Source organism: Plectropomus leopardus, chromosome 9 (genome assembly GCF_026936395.1).
Source record: "Plectropomus leopardus strain MGB_pleo_1.0 chromosome 9, ASM2693639v1, whole genome shotgun sequence".
Classification (NCBI taxonomy): domain Eukaryota; kingdom Metazoa; phylum Chordata; class Actinopteri; order Perciformes; family Serranidae; genus Plectropomus; species Plectropomus leopardus.
The window spans coordinates 13496126-13514451 of NC_142184.1; the positions used below are offsets into that span (position 1 = coordinate 13496126).

The 18326-nt window shown below is 39.3% G+C and overlaps 4 protein-coding genes across 6 annotated transcripts in view; 2 read left to right on the forward strand and 2 right to left on the reverse strand.

Moving 5' to 3' along the window:
• wnt7ab (wingless-type MMTV integration site family, member 7Ab) overlaps nt 1–439 on the reverse strand; it is a 9013-nt gene extending 8574 nt beyond the window's left edge. Inside the window, exon 1 of the mRNA XM_042491566.2 lies at nt 60–439. Coding sequence (XP_042347500.1) covers nt 60–130 — 71 coding nt within the window. The 5' untranslated portion in view covers nt 131–439. The remainder of the gene's footprint in view (nt 1–59) is intronic.
• Nucleotides 440–1062: 623 nt separating this feature from the next.
• On the forward strand, nt 1063–7020 carry fbxw12 (F-box and WD repeat domain containing 12). The gene is made up of 10 exons (XM_042492124.2): nt 1063–1285; nt 1386–1423; nt 2715–2881; nt 2960–3084; nt 4103–4309; nt 4394–4558; nt 4736–4946; nt 5837–6015; nt 6141–6271; nt 6390–7020. Exons 1-10 carry the CDS (start codon nt 1187–1189, stop codon nt 6487–6489), a joined length of 1422 nt encoding a protein of 473 aa, XP_042348058.1. The 5' UTR covers nt 1063–1186; the 3' UTR covers nt 6490–7020.
• Nucleotides 6543–12995, reverse strand: ptpdc1b (protein tyrosine phosphatase domain containing 1b). 2 transcript variants are annotated; one of them, XM_088082012.1, is made up of 10 exons: nt 12860–12995; nt 12351–12438; nt 10493–10658; nt 10303–10383; nt 10068–10186; nt 9853–9990; nt 8724–9751; nt 7545–7724; nt 7339–7449; nt 6543–7233 (listed from the first exon to the last, which is right to left on the reverse strand). In XM_088082012.1, the coding sequence occupies exons 2-10, from the start codon at nt 12394–12396 to the stop codon at nt 7093–7095; spliced, it is 2010 nt and encodes a 669-aa protein (XP_087938138.1). In that variant the 5' UTR covers nt 12397–12438; nt 12860–12995; the 3' UTR covers nt 6543–7092. The 2 variants fall into 2 exon arrangements, with proteins under 2 accessions (XP_087938138.1, XP_087938139.1); XM_088082013.1 differs by lacking the exons at nt 12351–12438; nt 12860–12995 and having other exon boundaries at nt 10068–10155; nt 10493–10545.
• A 3970-nt stretch (nt 12996–16965) lies between these two features.
• Nucleotides 16966–18326, forward strand: part of LOC121946470 (protein bicaudal D homolog 2-like) — a 49681-nt gene continuing 48320 nt past the window's right edge. For both annotated transcript variants that reach the window (XM_042491034.2, XM_042491035.2), the window contains exon 1: nt 16966–17518. In XM_042491034.2, the coding sequence (XP_042346968.1) occupies nt 17279–17518 (240 nt within the window). In that variant the 5' untranslated portion in view covers nt 16966–17278. The remainder of the gene's footprint in view (nt 17519–18326) is intronic.

An 18326-nucleotide genomic window follows, 5' to 3' on the forward strand; every position in this document is an offset into this window, starting at 1 on the left:
ATTTAGTCTTTAAGAATAACCTACAATAATATGTGTGAAGTCAAATAAGCGCAGCTCACCCAATTTTCAAATAAACAATCCCCAGACAAAGTAAAACTCTTAAAATCCAGCGTCTTGTTCTCCGACTCATTGCGGCCCCGCTGCTCTCAGTTTCATGCAACGATCTGTGGAGCTGATGAGTAACTCGCGTCGCTTATTCTCCGATCGATCACAGCCCAGGTAACTCCACAGGAACTCCAAAAGCACACAAAAAAATGAAAATCACACGCTCGGGAAACTTTTTCTCTACAAATTGCCGGTTAGGATATCATCCAAACTCCTTTTACGTAGCCCCCTTTGCGCTAGGCCCTCTTGTCATTGCGAGGGTGTCACAGGTAACCCTTGGGGTGAGCAAGTGCGATTATCTGTTTCTCACAGTTCCTCTGCTACCCGCAGGTCTTGGCTATATATCTGGCTCATCTATCTGGGGCGTGTTCACAGGAGACATGGGGCCCTGCTTAAGAATCCCGCCAGGGCTGAATCTCAACACACATACACACACACACACTGTCATACACACTCAGACACACACCGCTCTGCTGTGAATTCACCTTGACTGATTGGAGTGGCTTTTTATTTGGTTATTAAGGGGTCAGGGCTCACCAAAACCTTATTTTAAGGCAGTTTTGCCTCATTTAATTTTATATGGTTTTTACACACTTGACAAAAAAAAACAACAAAACATAAAAAGCTGCAGATAAACAATATTTTTTTAAAGAAAGACAGAGAGAAGTAAGAAGCACTGACTTTTTAAAAAATTATTAGTATTATCCCAGTAATAGAATTAATATTTTCTCCATCTAAGAGCAGGTAGTAAAATCACACATTTATCTTATCTAAATACACGCATTAGTATCATTTCAAGTTGGATTTTTTTGTTTATTTTTAAAGTAATTTTCATAAATTTCTTGGTTTTATAAACCATCCGGTGCGCGCTACCTGTCGTGCGCCTCTGTCCCGGACCAACTACCTTTTATAATGGCGACATCTGGTGGCGCAGTCAGGATATTGCAGGCTAAAAGCTAAACAAACCACACCTCCTTGTCCCTGTATTCCTTCCGTAGCTTGCCCAAACATTTCACTGCTGTGGCTTTTGGCTACAGTAGAAACGTAGTTAGTAAGAGGGTGCAAAGTTATTGATGTCAGTATGGATCTTCATCAGCCGCACTTGATCAGTGACTGTCTCATTCATATTTTTACTTTCCTGACCGAGGAGGATTTAATCAGCGTCTCCAGTGTGTGTAAGGTAAGGAGTGTCCAATTTGCGGAAGTAACGAATAATAGCGAAATTATTATTGTACATCCCAAAAGTTTGTCAGTGTCTGACAACAATATTATGTTTTTAGGATTGGAATGAAGCTGCAGAGACTCCTTGGCTATGGAGGTGAGCATTGTCTGTATTTTCATTTTGTTTTGTTTGTTTTACAACGTCACGATGTAAAGTGATGCACCTGTGAAAAACATTTCAAATCAAATAATTTCTAAACATTGTATCAGGGTGTTTGTAGGTCCTTAAAAAGGTTATTATTAGGGTAAGGGTATTAAAGTTATTTAGTATTGTTTTCATTCAGCCATCACTCACTATACAATATGTATAACCAAAACAAACTGCAGACCAATAAACAAAATCAACAGTTTATCCTTTAAACCTAATAAAAAGTGCTGTTAACCTTTAAAAAAAAAATTAAAAAAAAAATGAATTGCACATTTTAAAATTTATGTTAACATTGTTCAACATTTGCAGTAGAAATACATCTCCTTTAAATCCCTTTTTAGCATTATTTGCATTATTTTATAACTTACTAAATCATTAAATTTTATTTGTTTGATGTTATCAGTTTGGGATTTGAAAAACAGTGCGTCAGTGTGATCATAGTCATCAGTCTTATCAATAATAGATGTGGCTCTTTGTTGCAGTAAGACTGTTGAATTTAGGCCAAACACAAAAATTCCACACAATTTAAAAAGTAACTAGCCTTAAATTAGGAATTGTGAGGTCTTCATTGCCACAAACACTTGATCTCATTTAATTTCTTCATCTTGTTAATTATTTTTTCCTCAAAATGAGTGTAGCTCTTCTGTGTGAAGGTCCACATTTCTAAGTTACAAAACTTTGCACCTGATACTGCTTTTTCACTTTATAGGTGCATGCACGAATTGTTGGCGAATTGTATATTAACCTAACTCACTCTAATAAAAAATATTCTTACAGTCAGTCTTGGACTACATGCACACGGCTTACCTTAATACTAAACTGTAATGCTTGAATAAGAAAAAGATGATTTGTCCAAAAATAAGTCTTTTTGTTTGAAATCATTCTGAAAGGATCTCAAAAGCATTAAATGTAAGTGTCTCATACCTGTAGACATCCTGTGTATACTGATAGATATTCTGGCAGTCTGCCACCCATAAGTGTTTTCCTTTTCCTTTGTTTTTTTGTTTTGTATGTTTGTTGTTGTTTTTTTTCACCCTTGACCCATGAGGGGCAGTCTCTTGTTTATTGCTGTTCACTGACAGTTTTGGACTGAAGTTCTAAATATCGGTCCCCTGCCTTTTGTTTTGTATTTCTTGAAATGTATTTTATGTTATGGTATTTAGTGCTTAATGTCAATTGTGTGCATTTGTTTACTTGTTTTAAAAAAAGTTGTGAACATCAGATTCTGTGTTCTTGTCAGGAGAATGTGTCTGCAGCGCTGGAGTTTCTGTAACCTCGCTGTCTTGGGGAGTGAATATGTCAATCACTCATGGAAGAGATACTTCCTGCGTCGTTGCCACTTAGAGGCGAAGATGACTGAAGGCAGGTCAGGAGGTTACACCTGCAAAAGCCTCAGAGGACACACAGGTATGCTGTCTCTCTCTGGAATCTCCTTTGCAGGACTTCATAATGTCTCTCATGTCTCATTGTTGTGTCTCACACCAGGCAGGGTGGTGGGGTTGGTGTACCTGCAGAGGAATTCAGCTCAACTTCCTAACATCTGGAGATGCAGTGCCACAGTGTGCAGCGCCTCGACTGATGGTACAGTCCGAGCATGGGATGTCCAAAATGTCAGTGCAACACCCTCAGCATGTCATTCTGCATTTTAGTATATCATATCATGCAAAATGTTGGCTTGTTTGGAGGCACAGAATTTCAGTCAGTCATGAATTTATTGTCTTACCTTCATACAGTATTTACAGACATTAGAAACATGTAAAACTCACTATTAAAAGAATACACCCACAAAATAATCATTTGTATATCAGTTACACATCACGTGTTACCTGGAATTTGTGGAGAACCCGTGGATTTGTTTCCACAGTAAACAAAGAATCTAAAAACAGAGAAAATCCTTTATGAATTGAAGTAAAGAGGACGATGTTTAACAACAGCAAAAACTATAGCAAGAGAAAAATCTGTTTGCAAACTCGTGCAATATAATCAAAGTCTCCTTTATCCAGTTTCTGAACACATATATCTACACTAAAATGTTACTATTTAAAACACATCAGATGAAACAATTTCGTGCACGGACAGGTAATGTGCCTGGGTAATCGTGTGTGAGTTTGAAAAGTATTGAGCATACAAATGGATAAATGATAATTGGATTACTGCATGAGTTGTGTGAGAGTTTGTATACCTTGATATAGTTTGGCTGTAGCTCAATGTTGCTTAACCTTTCACTTCAGTTCATCAAGAACTTTCTGTTTTTTTGGATTCTTCGTTCACTGTGGAGGCATGCAAGAAAAACGTTTCCTTTACAAATTCATTGTAACTTAAGATAAGTAACTGATAAAAAAAACAAAAACAAAGTAACCCCAGAGGTGAAAGTAACATTTGTTGAATGCTGGCATTATACTGCTTTTATTATTTATTTATTGTTTTAATCTACACTAAGCTATAAGAGATATGTACTGCAGCCATGTGCCACTGCAGGCCGTGTGTATACTGGTTTCATTCCAGCTAAACACTACTAAAACTGATTTTCAGCAATAGTTCTCTGGGCTTGGTTGAAAGCCCTGAGCTTCTGGAATAAATACCCTCGTCCAGACATCCACCTGATGTTGTGCCTTTTTTTTCTCTCAGGGTGAACTCCTGTGGTGCAGTCCTGCACAGAGTCCTTTAACGGGGATTGTTTGTGATGAACAGCATGAAATTGTGGTCACAGCGGACTCCACAGGCCTCATCAAGACCTGGCAGGGTCAGACTGGGCAGGAGGTGGCCTCTTTCTCTGCTGGATCTCCACACTGCACATTACTACAGTACAATATAGACAAGAATTGGTTTCTGACTGTAAGTAACCTTCTGGGTTTGTAAATCTGAAAATATTGTAGATTTTTATTTTTGGCAAAGTAAGCATTATTCTTTCTCTCCCAGGTTGGAACCAGTCAGGGATCTGTGTGCACACTCGCAGATTCAGCTTTGACTAAAAAGTCCAGTGTAATGGTGTGTGACTCTTTTAAAGTCAACACACTCCTAGTTTCACCTGACAAGAAATGGATCACTGCTGGAACCAAGGACAATGATGATTTAAGTCCAAAGGTATTTCTTGTTGTCTTTGACAGCCTGACTTTTTATTTGTGTTTCCTGCTCTGGTCTGTGTTTCCACATTACCTCAGTGTGAACGACACATTGGGGGAAAATAGGTGTTTGCAAATGAGAACAGTGAAACATTACATACACATTTTTCTAGATATCTGTTGGTTGGTTTGTTGGCAGGTGATTTACACTGAAAGTTTGACCTCGCCATCTGAGGACGAAGATCCTCTGTGCCAGTCTGTGCCAGTCACTGGGTGCCAGGCTGCTGTCTTCATACCCACCCAGCCTGCCAGACTGGCCATCATCCACCACAACGAGCACCCAAACAACAAAGCCCTCACTGTCTTCGATGTCAGCATTAAAAAGACGAAGTACAAGACAGAGATCCAGGGTGAGGACTGAGATATGTGCAGACTGACTTTGATATGCTATACATGTGGTAAAGGTTATTATATTACATCAGAAAACTGCAGTCAGTTTTTGAATCATTCTGGGAACATCCACTATAAACCTCAGGCGTTTTCTGTCTGGCAGTATGGATACTGCTAAATAAGATACACCTTTCATTGTGTATTTTGCTTGTTCCCCATGGATGACTGGTAAAGCTTTAAGACATTTCTAATATAGCCACATTGGAATTTAAAGGGACAGTTCTATTTATCTGTCTACATATTTTTTGGTGTGAGTTGGTGAATGCTGAAGATATTGGTTATAGAGATGTCTGTCTTCTCTCCAAGATAATGGAATTCATATTTTGGTGCTCAAAGCGCCAAAAAAAAATACATTTTAAAAACTCAACAGCAATGTCTCTTTCCAGAAATCATGACCTGGTCACTCAAGATAATCCACAGACCTTGTTGTGAGCAGTTTAATGTGGGAACTATTTTCTGTCTAGCAAACTACAACCCACAGTTGTATCGTCACGCAGAAGGAGGCATGCATGAAAAATAAAAGTACTTTTGATTTAGGGGTGAACTTTCCCTTTGAATTCCACTGTGGCTGTATTAGAAATGTCTTGAAGTGTTGCCAGTCATTAATGGAAATAAGCAAAATACACAATGACAGTGTCCCTTTAATGTTATAAAAATGTCTTTATGGGAATGCAGGTAAATACTAATCATAATAGATGCAATTACTACAGGTTGTGTGAAAGTATGTACCCCAAAATTTTCAGTACAACACTACATCTCATAATTAATCCTGAAGTTCAGAGGTTTAAAAGTTGTTTTTTTTTCTAATTATTATTGGCTTGTGCTGTTTTGATTTTGAGTCCCATTTTAGTCCAGCAGGTGGAGTCCTTCCCACTGACACTGAATTGGTCCTCAAACATCCTCCTAGAGGCCAAGGACAGTAACTGCTTAGTGTTGGCATCTGGCCAGGAGCTGTGGGTCTACTCTCTGAAAGGAGCCCTGCTTGCAAGCTTTAAAGAGCATATTATGCCCATCTCTTCTATATGTGTGGTAGGCTGTTTTCTCATTTGGTATTCAAAGAAATATCCCTTCCCCCATTGAAATTATTTATTTTATACAGTAAAATGTAGCCTCTGTGTGAAAAGAGACAAATAAAGGTGTCTTCACATTTACAGGATAGCTTCCGTGTGGTCACAGCGTCCCAGGACCTCTCGTTACGAGTGCTGACTTGGAGAAATGACAGAGACCGTGGATTGACCCTGGAGAGTCGATATCATTTACTGGGTGGCTCTCACACAATGTCCAGGTATTGTGTACTTTGTATTGGTCTGAAGTGTCGGCAACAGTCTAAATGCAGGTATTTTCTCTGTATTTGGTGTAATTTCCTAATTGTGTTTCTTTATGTTTTGTGTCCTGTTTTCTAGAGGGTTCACTCATGTTGCCTGTGACTACTCGGGCATCGTGGCCTCAACAGAAGGGAAAGATGGCAAGGATGTCTTAAAAGCGTATTCTTTCACCTCCTGAGCACTGGTGCTCCACAAAAAGGTGCCTACAAACAGTTTGCACAACACACTGAAAGGAGGAACTTTTGCTTTTATCTTAATTGTTCATCATATATACTGACATCAGAATGTTCTTTGAAAAGTCTATGGTTACAGAAAACAACGTAACAATTATTACAGATGAGAAATGCTAGGTTATGGAAAAGAAAGGCATTGATACACTGTGTGATCAACATATTTGTGAAGAATGAGATGTCTATAATGTTGTTTGGATATAATTGGATATTGTTCTTGGGCTACATTTGAGGTATTTGCTGTTGAATATGACCAGTTTTAAGGCATAACTTTTAAAAAATACTTATTTTGGTCACCTGTTCTTCAATATGTTACCACCACTCACTACCGAGGTAAGAAAATACTGAGGCGTATTAGTTATGTATTAGTGACAATCTACATACCATGAATGTTAATACACATATTTAATGTTCAAACAAATGGACAAAATCTTGAAAAAGTCTATACATATTAAATAAGTTTGTCACAAGGCACAAAACCATCCTTTCCTCTCTCACACCTCCACATGGAAGATACAGTCAGTGCACCACATATAGATGAATGATAGTCCCTATGTTAAAGTGAAGGAAGACGGAGACGTTGGTGTCTCGTCTTTTATGAGGACCTCATTTCTCATATCCTCAAGAACACCTTGTAGGACTGCAGTCATCGACTCGTACACTTTGCTGCCATCCTCAGAGTCATTTTTCATCTGTTCAAAGGCAAACAGGACTCAAGTTGTTGACACAACATCAGTGATGAGGTAATTAAATTGTTGAAATGAATCCTAAAGAATGAAGTGTAATTATCTTCTTACCCAGGTGAAAGCTTTGATAGTGCGATTAAGGAAAGCATTTTCAACCTCTTGTGGTATCATCAGCATATGAGCCATACAATCTAGTATACACGTCAATGTTTGTTTGGAGGCCTGGAAAGAGATGAAAACAAAAAAATATGTATATTTTAATTTGAGAACTTCATGGTTTAGTAGTATTGCTGTTTTAAGCCAGAGTATAAACTGACCTGGTCAAGCGTGTTGAGGACAGTTTGAGCATCAGTGTTGGGGTTCAGAGCTTTGGCTTCCTGGATGGAGATGACCGGCTCTTTGAGCTGCTCCAGCCATGCCCACATGAGCCCAGTGAGGATGAAGGGATCCCGCTCCATACACAGCCGCTCCCAGCCACCGCCTAGGTTCAGTTCTGCCTGCACACATTCGGGGAGTCATGTTAGACTCTGTCTGCCTGTGCACTACTGAAGCAACTTATTTAGACATCTTCTGTCATAGCAGCGGTGTGAAGAGTTTTTATGTAATTAATAGCATCTTTAGCCCTATTTACATAGAAATTGTGCTATAGGCCACTACAAAGTCCTTTTTTTATACTTCCTTTGTATTTTTACACAGAACCACACAATGCCAGAATTATGTCGCTCTAGTGTGTTATTTAGACAGTATGCCAACATCCCAGAAGCAAAAGAGGTGTGATGGTCCTGACCTTTAATACAGCGACAAGGGCCTCATATGTGACAGATAATGTTGGCATAGTCAGCGCTTTACAAACAATATTGTAACATTGCATTTATAATCATTTATTGGCTGATCTTGCTTGAGGATAAGGAGCTCCCTGACTTCATTAACTCCCCAACTTGCAGACATTTTCTGCTGCTATTCTTCTTCTTTGATTTAGCCACTAACTGCTGTTAGCTGTTTTTTAAATCTCCTGCAGTGAAATTATTTTAGACATAGGGGGTCTTTTTTTACTCTGTGTACAGGAGTCACTAAAATTAGAGCATAAAACTAATATCATAACTAATATTTGTATGTCATGTATTGTGTGGGAAAAAAAGGAATTGCCAAATCAAAATAACATTCATGTCAGGGGAAGGATTGCAACTTTTGGACTAGTGTGCATGAAATAATACCTTTTTATGGCTGTGAACTGGAGTCTGTCTGTTTCAATTGTTGTTTCAATTTATGCTGTGACAATGTTGTGGTAAACATATATTCAGGTTTACGCACAAAAAGCACTTGCTTAAGGTAGGAAAAACATCATGTTTTGGCATAAAATACCAGTTTAATCACTGAAAACATGGTAGGAAATGTCGCAAACTGTGACAAAACACCCACGTTGGTGTGCAGAAATATATGCCAACAATTTATTTTGACAATATGCCTGAAATACTACCACATTACTGGTCAGTTACCTGCCAGGACAAGACTTTGCTCTTGTGCTCCTCTTCCCCATCAAGAAAAAGGTCCACCGCTAGGGACTGTGCCACCAGCAACCTCCTGGCCTCCAGAGACAACTCTGACTGCAGCGTAATAAAGGGCACCTCTGACTTCTCTGATTGCTCTTCCTCTCTAACTTGAGGCTTCATCCCATTCATGACTAACTCTTCCCTCTGCTCTGCCTTCCATCTGGACAGCATGCTACCTTGTTTGGTAGGTTCACGGTTTCCAACGGACTCACTCCGTTTGATGGTTTTCTGCTTCACTTTCTTTAGCAGAATGGATACATCTTTTTGGATTTCTACATTCTTGACTTGCCAGAGTGAGCCTAATGAACCTTGAGAAACGTCAGACACATTGCTATGAAAGCTTTGACTCTGGGTTCCAGTGACAGCAGCCTTAGTTGGGGTAATGGACAATTCTGCATTACTCTGTGTCACGGTGCTGAGAGGTTGTGTGAGGAGGTTGAGCTGTGAGCCCAGTCGTCTCAAGTCGGACTCACTGTAGCTCAGACTTTTGCGATGGTAGAAGATGGGTGGCTCGTTGAAATGTCTGGGTAAAGTGGGCGTGCCTGGTAAGCGGGGCTGCTTTGAAAACATCTCAGGGCCCATCTCCTCAATTATGCTGAGAGTCATCTCTAAGTCATGAATATCAGGAGCCTCCAAAATGTCTTCCTCAATCACTTGTCGGTTCTCTGCTATGTCTATCAGCAGCCGAGACACTAGCTGGACAATCTTTGGGAGGTGCCTCAGCTCCTTCCTCTCAGAGCCATGCAGTATGTGTCTCTGGCGGTTCAGGTACTGGGACAGGGTCACTGGGTTGAATCGAGGCTCGGCACAGGAAAACACACTCCTTAGAGGGGCAAGGAACTGGACAAACTGCCTGACACAGTTCAGCTGACCTCGGGTCTGGATGGAATTTGGCCGTTTAGCACGTACAAATAAAATAGCCTGGTTAGCAGTCATCCTGGTAGCATAGGCCAAGAAACATGCCAACAGCACACCTGCAGGGAAGAAAGAAGAGACCCTTCATTGTACGTCAGATTTAATATTAGACTGTTCTGAAATGTCAAAACATGTCATGCATCATTTCTTACAAATCTACCTGTTCTGCCCAGGCCAGCATGGCAGTGGACTGCTATTTTCCCTTCCTGCAGTGCAAAGGCCATGACCTTTACCATGTCCAGCACAGCAGTGAGGTTGGCCACCCCATAGTCGCTCCAGCCAAAGTTGTAAAAATAAACTGAAATGGTAAGACATTTTCAGTTAATCCCAAGCAGCAATACAGATATATCAATGATTACTGTGTACAGCATTTACTGTTGTTTTCCATGAAGACCTCTGGATGGTATGAGAAGCCGCTCTCTGGCTCCAGAGGGTTTCCGCAACTGGCATGTTCACCAGGTATCTGTAGGTTGATCACTGTTTTAATACCATTCCTTGACACAGACACACAGACAGAGACATGAACAATTCATTATTGTCATCTCCTCAGGTGCTGGGTGTTCTTTAGCCAGGAAGCTGCTGACAGACCCTGAAACAAAGTTGTGTGTACCTTCTGAACTGATCGATGATGTTATACTTCTCAATGATTTCAGTTGAGGGTCGGGACATGGCAAGAAGATGATCAGTAACCCTAAAGCAATAGAAAGAAGTTAGTGGTGTATATAGGTGCTGAAATGAATCATTTGGAAAACTGCTGTTATTTTGTACCATAACTACCCAAGTAGAACAAGCATGTGTACCAGGATGAGTAGAGGCCTTTTATGGCCTGTTGGTTATCGCTCCAGTAACTTGGGTTGTCATACTTGCAGGATTGACCTCCACAGCCGATTGAGCATTGCATATGTCCAGGGACGATGTAACGAATAGCTTCTCCTAATATTGTGTATCTGGCCCTGGGAGCTCTGACTGGAGTTATTATAGGGGGAAAGAAAAGAAGACAAATCTGATATTACTCAAAATTTTACTTTAAAATTGTAAGTAATATGCACTGAATAAAAATATAAACGTAACACCTTTGTTTTTGCTCCAATTTTTCATGTGTTGAAATGAAGACTCCAGTACTTTTTTTTTGCTTAAACCTGTGTTAGTGAGCACTTTGCTATCATAATCCAGAACCCATATGCCAGACAGGGGTGGTGTATCAAGATGCAGATTAAACAGCATGATTATTGCACGTGTGCCTTGATTTATCACAAAACAATGCTACAGATGTCAGAAGTTTTGACAGTTCACAGGCCACAGCAGAGCTGTGGCCTGTGAACTGAATGTTCATTTTACTACCTCAAGCTGTTTCCAGTGTCCTCTCCAAGAATTTGGTGGTACATCCAACCAGTATTGTGAGAAAGCTAGGGACCTTTATATTAACACACAGCCACACAAACAACTGCATCAGCTGTCTGGGTGGCTGACCTCAGATGATCTTGCAGGTCAAGATGCCAGATGTGGAAGTCTTGTGCTAGTGTGCTTACACATGGTCAGCAGTTGTGAGGCCGGTTGGGTGTTCTACAAAATTCTCAAAAAAGACATTGGAGTTGGTTTATGGAAATAAAATGAACATTCATTTTACAGGCAACAACTGATGATGATTTAACACCATGGTGTTAAATCATCATCTTGATATACCACACTCGTCAGGTAGATGTATCATGTTGATGATGTGGAAAAAATCTTGGAAAATCTTAATTTTGATGAATAATAAATAAGCTCGATGAACCATAGCCATATGGATCCAAGAAGCTGAACATGGACAAAGCCACACCATCAACTTAAAGACACAGGACAGCGATTCACTCTTATAAAGCATAATTCACACATCATACAGCTGTATCTAAGACTGGAATCTAAACATCTTAAAGGTTTTGGTCTCACATCTACATCTACAAGTCAACAACATCTACAAGTCTTGATCTTGCAGTATCTTAACCTTTATAAAGCTTGGCACCTCCTTACATGCCTACATGCAAACAGTTAAGGACGAGTTCTCCAAAACTACCTAAACCATCACCATGGATGACTCATACATTAATGCAGTTACTGTTATACATGACATTCAAATACTTTAATATTGAATTGTTTTCCATGGCAGTTGGCAAAAAGCTCACAAACATGGATTTTTAAAAATTTGTGAACAAAATTGAGAGTCTTTATTGTGCATATAAAAGGTATTAGGTCTTTTGTTTCAAAAGCAAAAACAAAAGTGTTGCATTTAAATTTTTGTTCAATGTAAGTGACCTGTATTGTATTGAATTTGCTCTCAATCTGAACATGTAACAAGAAGCTATTGGGTTAGTGGTTTCTACGCACAGTAAACATTCAAAATACTATGAAAATCCTATGAGAAGTTTCCATATCCTTATATACTGTAGTGCAGCACAGAGACTCCACCAAATGTAGGTTATTCTGTGACATCTACATGGTTAAGATCATCAGTGGTGACTGCTCACCCAGGTGTCTAATCCTTGTCTGGCATTGAAACTGTGTCTTCAGGGCATTAGAATAAAAATAGCCACTGGCACATTTGAAATGCACGTTTATGTAGTCTTTCTGTAGTCACCAACAGATACATTTTATTGTTAACAAACTACCATCCTTACTTACTGAATTCCATCAGAGCTCCACCACTTGTCTTTGCATGGAGTGCCATATGAACAGTCACTTAGGCTCACATCCACAGTCATAGCAGAGCCTGGACACACATATATCTGCTTGGTTACACTATATTATACACTTTGTCATGTGCATTCTGTGAACAAATTGTGCTATAGAGTCTTAACATAAATAAAAAATACAAATACAGTGCTATCAAAAGTTTTGAGAAGTCATCAAATCTGGATTTTATTACTTTTGAAGTGTAAATGTCTCAGTGATCTATATGTTTTTATACATGACAAGACAAGTTAGGGCAAACCAATTACAAATACACATTTTGCTCAAATATCAACATCATAAATCATATGTAAAGTAGACCTAATCCAATTCCTTACAATTATTGTTCTTCAAGACCAAGGGGAAAAGAATCAAATTTGAATGAGCTAACAAGGAAATACCAATTATCCAATGATAAAATACAGTATAAAACATAACATTAAAAAAAAAAAAAGATTTACCTGTAGTTACTGAGTCGAGATGCTTGTAACCACCATCTACGGACACAAATAGTTCACAGCTGCAGCCACCAACCCGTCTTGCATCAAACTCCACCACTCTGACGTTGTCTCTAGCTCTGTAGGAAGTCAATCCTTTGGCCTCGGTTGATTTGATTCGTCTCAGATTATCCCTGTGTAGCAGGGTGGGGTGACACAAGAAACCCACAGGATCCTGTGTACTCCTTTGCAGAAAGTCATCTTTCTCATCAGGATGACAGATCAAGCATGTAGATGAATTAACCTCAAGAATGTGTTGAAAAGTAACTGAGATTGTGTCCCTTGTAATAAACAGGTTCCTCCTGTCCGGACTCTGGTGGGGGGCGGAGGGAGTGTCAGGCTATTCCTGACTCCTGTTGGATTAGACTAATCTTATTACTGCACAAGTATAAAATAGAGCACCCACTCCTCAACAGAAACTCATGCTGTAGTCCCATCCCTATTGCTCCTTGCTGGACTGTTATGAGTTACAGTAATCCATATATTCTGTCTGTTAATGCATAAATTATCATTAGTAAAGACATGATCAGATTCTCAATATGCCCACAATACTTGATTGATGAATTGCATGTCTGTTTTTGTGAATGAGTACAAATACATTGGGGATTTTTCTCAAAAGAGAGTTCAGAGGATTTCTGATATCCACATACTTCATAACAGCTTAACTCTCATACCCCACTGCGACAAATAGTCAGTTTTAAGAGACATAACAAGTAGATTGGCTTACCTTACACCATGCTAAAGCTGGTTAGGTTCAGGTCAGCAGGGAGAGACCAGTCTATGATGTACAGCATTTGGAGAGACTTTAAAGTCAATAATCCCAGTGCTATCATGTGCTGCCCTGTAGTAAAAACTGACTTTTTAATATCCAAACCTGAATTCCTGTTTCAGTACATGTATTTGTTGGAGAGATTTCAGCTTTTTTCATGTTGTACAATGCCACCTAAATTTTTGGATTTTTTATTTTTATCCTTACCAATACTGGTTTTAATAATTCATAACTGACCAACATAGTATGAGCAGTCTCCATATACCGTATGTACTGTGTATTTCCACTAAATCATATATCTTAAATTATATTATCTTATATGAGTGAATAAAATTATTAAAATAAAATTACAACATCTTGATTTTTACAGTTTACAATTTCTGAGTAATATAGATAAATACTCACATCTCCAAAGGTTTTTCAGTTGGTCTGCATGGTTTCAGAAAAATTTTCAAATATATTTCAACAATTTGTCCATTACTTTTGCTTAAAGTTTGTTATCCGAAAGCACCAACAGTAACAGAGAGAAACACAATCGAAACTTTCTGTCAACACAAAACTACTAAACTAAACTACTACTAGCTAAACACATGACATGTACTACAGTACATGTTGGCTATAGAATGATATAAGGCCCAGAGTTAATCAAAGGCATGACTGTGATTTTCAGGCATACCAGTCTTACTGTGACAAATACAGCAGAGTTCAGTTAAGAACCAACCATAGCATAGCCATATGATTCTGAACAACAGTAAAGGTAAACCAGAAAAATAAATAAAGACAATGGAAAACACACTATCATTTCATTGAACAAATGAAGAAAACAGAACAAACATTCACAACATGTTGGCATCCAGCTCAATTCTAATGAGGTTTTGGTGTTACGATTAAAAATATGAAAAATACTTTTCCCCCTCTTTTCCATTCAGTGAAATGTTGTTGTGTTTTCTGTTGTCTCATTTTGTTTTCTGAAATGCTGTGTTTTCACCGGGGTGACATCATATGGAAAAGATTATGTGCTGTAAACAGACAGCTGCTTCAGGTCGTGCTTTAGATTTAATCTGTAGGGTGAGTAAACTCTTATCTGTAACTATAGACAAAATCTTTAAGGTGTATGTCCATATTCCTAAAACTCACTCACTGGAGTCTGCTTCAGCCAGACATCTATTATAAACCCGCTCTGCCTCACAGATGTAGCCTGACAGGCAAGATTCATTACTTTGCTTCCGTTTACAGCAATACTGCTGCAAAACAACTTGTCACAGCATAAAAGCTTTCATGTATGAAATACTCAAGTCTGCAATTTAAGTTAAAACAGCAATGTTATACTATAAAATACTCCCTTACAAGTAAATATTTTGCATTCAAAATATTACTCGACTGAAAGTGAAGAGGAATTATTGGCAAAATGTACTTGAAATATCAAAGGTATTTATATCCTACTGGACTGTTGATACGTACATTAATGCATGCTACTATATGGCCTACTGTAAGGTAGTTTAATCTTTAACAGTAGGCTACACTGCATATTTTATAAGTTCATTTATAGGTTTGTTTAGGAATTTGATTGTAGTTGTGAATGAAATGCAATGAAGTAAAAAGTTGGCTACAATACTGTCATCTAAGATATAATTAAGTTAAAATATAAAGCAGCTTCTAAATAGTAGTATTTCCAATGTCAAAAAAAAGTTTAAAGTGAAGTAGACTGCAATTAGTGAGCTGTGCAAGTTACTCTCAGAACTCCACAAAGACCCCTTTTACAGCAGGTGTTTTCAGTGGTCATAGCAGGAAAAGCACAGGTGTGACTGACAACATTAATGATTTCTCTGTGCCATGAGGTGTCCCAGTGAGCAAACATGAGCCATTATTATTGTATTAATCACACCTAAGTCAAGCTTGTCCTGCCATGAAAAAAAGATCATGGACAACCAGGTAGCCTCAGCGAGTTTCCACATATATAATACAATTCCTAAAAGCATAAATGTATACATGACTGTGAACAATCTTGGGTTAACTAATTTACAGTGAAGCAATAGAAATATAATGGGAAACGACTGGTGCAACAAGCGAGTTTTAATGTAAATAAGGCCCTTTCGTGTGTGGCCCTGGGGACAAAACGTGTGAATACAATATTAATGCATTATTTTTTCCGACAGATGGCAGCAGATATACATTTGGCCACCGTCAACAGAGTGGCTATTAGCCTCTCAGCTCACTCCATTTCTATGACAACAAACCACAAACGGCTCGGGTTGAGATTTCCGTGCTCCACATAAGCAAGTTAGCAAAGCCTATTGGGAAATGAGTTCAGTTCCTGGCGTGGGCAGACCCCTTTCGTTGGCTTTACTTCCTGTAAAAACTACACTTCCCGACAAGCACTGCCGCCGTGTAAGCGCTGTCCCAGCTGGTTGCGTAGGTGCGTCTCATTTCAACAAGACACTGAAGTTACCGGATGTTGATGGGTTGTGCCTTCAAAATAAAATAGAAGTCCTCTGACACTTATTTTTGCTGTAATTTTACACGTTACGTTCCCACTTAAATGTTGAGGTAGTTTGTTTATCTTATTATGTTATTTTTATATATTATTTTTCAAAGAAGCTGCATCTACAGCAATTCCACTGTTTACCAAACAAGGCACTGGCCAAAGGATGACAAGACTTTTGTTTTGAGTGAGCAGTTATTTTAAACAGAGACAAACAAGAACTGCAGTTTAAAAAAAGGTGTTCCTTTAATCAAATAGTGTTTTTATCGTCATTTCTATAGGTCTGCAGCATATTCAATAAGTATTTTATTGTAAAAAGGGGGAAAAAAGCTACTTTGAGTACTTGAGGATTTTAAAAAGCAAGTATTCCAGTACTTTAACACAAATAATATTTTGACTCAGCAACTTTCACTTGTATTGGAGTAATATTTGGCCAGGAGTATTTATACTTTGACCCTAGTAATTGACTGAGTACTTTGAGTACTCCACTGAAGCTTATAAGGGGCTCCTAAAAACTCAATTTTGTAGGAAAGCCTACCCTTAACATTATTAGTTGATGGTGTTACATTTTAAACTTATTATCATTACATTTTATAGCATACTTGGAGCCTATTATTATTATTATTATTATTATTATTATTATTATTATTATTATTATTGTTGTTGTTGTTGTTGTTGTTGTTGTTGTTATTATTATTGTTATTATTATTGCTACTGTTCCACCACTGGTCTGAAGCATATTTTGACTGACAAGAGTTTTATTTTGAAAGTAAGAACCAGAAGTTGCACATCCTCTTTTCTGGTGTTGTCAGTTGGTGGTGCTCCTGGCTCCGGCGCAAATGCTCCAACAAGCCGGGGGAGAGGTGAAGGAATTGCAGTATCTCAGCGATGGAGCATTTTTAGGACGTAACAACGAGCTCCCCCGTCGGAGATAATTGAACCGAGTCATCTACATGACCAAAGAAACAAGACCGGCAACGAGAAACGCAAGCGTAACAATCATGCAATTTAAATACAGACGAATTTAAGCAACCGCTTCTTCAAGGTTACACCGCTTGAAGACGCCCCAGCATCCCCCCCTCTTGTCGCAGATCAGCTGGCGTACGTTGGTTGGTCGTTACCGGTACCGACCATGTCCGTGGAAGAGCAGGGCTACCCCGACGCGATGCTGTTGCTTGAGGCCGCGCCGGAGTGGATGCGGGCCGAGATCGAGCGTCTCTCCCGGGAGCTGAGTGAGACCACGAACGAGAAGATCCAGGCGGCGGAGTACGGGCTGGCGGTGCTGGAGGAGAAGCAGCAGCTCAAACAGCAGTACGACGACCTGGAGATCGAGTACGAGGCCGTCAGGCAGGAGGTTGACCAGCTGAAGGAGGTAGGCTGCATTTGAAAATCACAGAGAAATGATAAAATCTTGCATTTATAGGCCCTATGTGTCAACCCTAAAACCCTGAACCTACTACAGCCTATATTTCTGGACGTATACCCATTTCTTTTACCAAAAAACAGCAAGCGACCTTTTAATTTTTATTTTAATGTGTATGACCACATCGCTTTAATATCCCATATAGGGACTTGGTTTGCTTTGACATTTACACAGGCATCAGCCATAAAATAGCCATCTGTCTTCCATCCTACAAGGTCAAAACTGCAAGATGAGGAGGGGATGCTCCCTCTGTAGGCTGCTCCACACCCCACCCCCTCTTTACTCAGGGTGTCCCCCAGTGCACTGACACCTTTATTTATTTATACAGCTCTTGCTCCTTCTTGAAGACATTCCTGTCTCACTCACAACTAGTCCAGGCCTGGTGTGTTTCCACCCCCACTCCTGCAGTGCCTTTAATCAATGAGTTGATATACAGATTGTGCAGATATGACAATTATTGCTGGATCAATACTTGAGTTATGCTTCGTTGTGCATGCTTGATGTAGGACATAAAATGTGTTTGGTTCTGCATGCATTTTCTACATTTTTGTGAGTGAGACCACATGAAAGAAAAGGAAACACTTTTGATTGGCATTAGATATCTTGTCAAAGTGTTTCTCAGCTCAGATGGGAACGAGAATTTCTAGTTTAGTTGAGAGGGGCGGGAGTAGGTTTGAATTTTAAACCTTCCCGCTCAGAAGAGAGAGAGGGGGATGAGTAACGTGCAGAGGAAGTCAGACGAGTTATGACCCTGTGG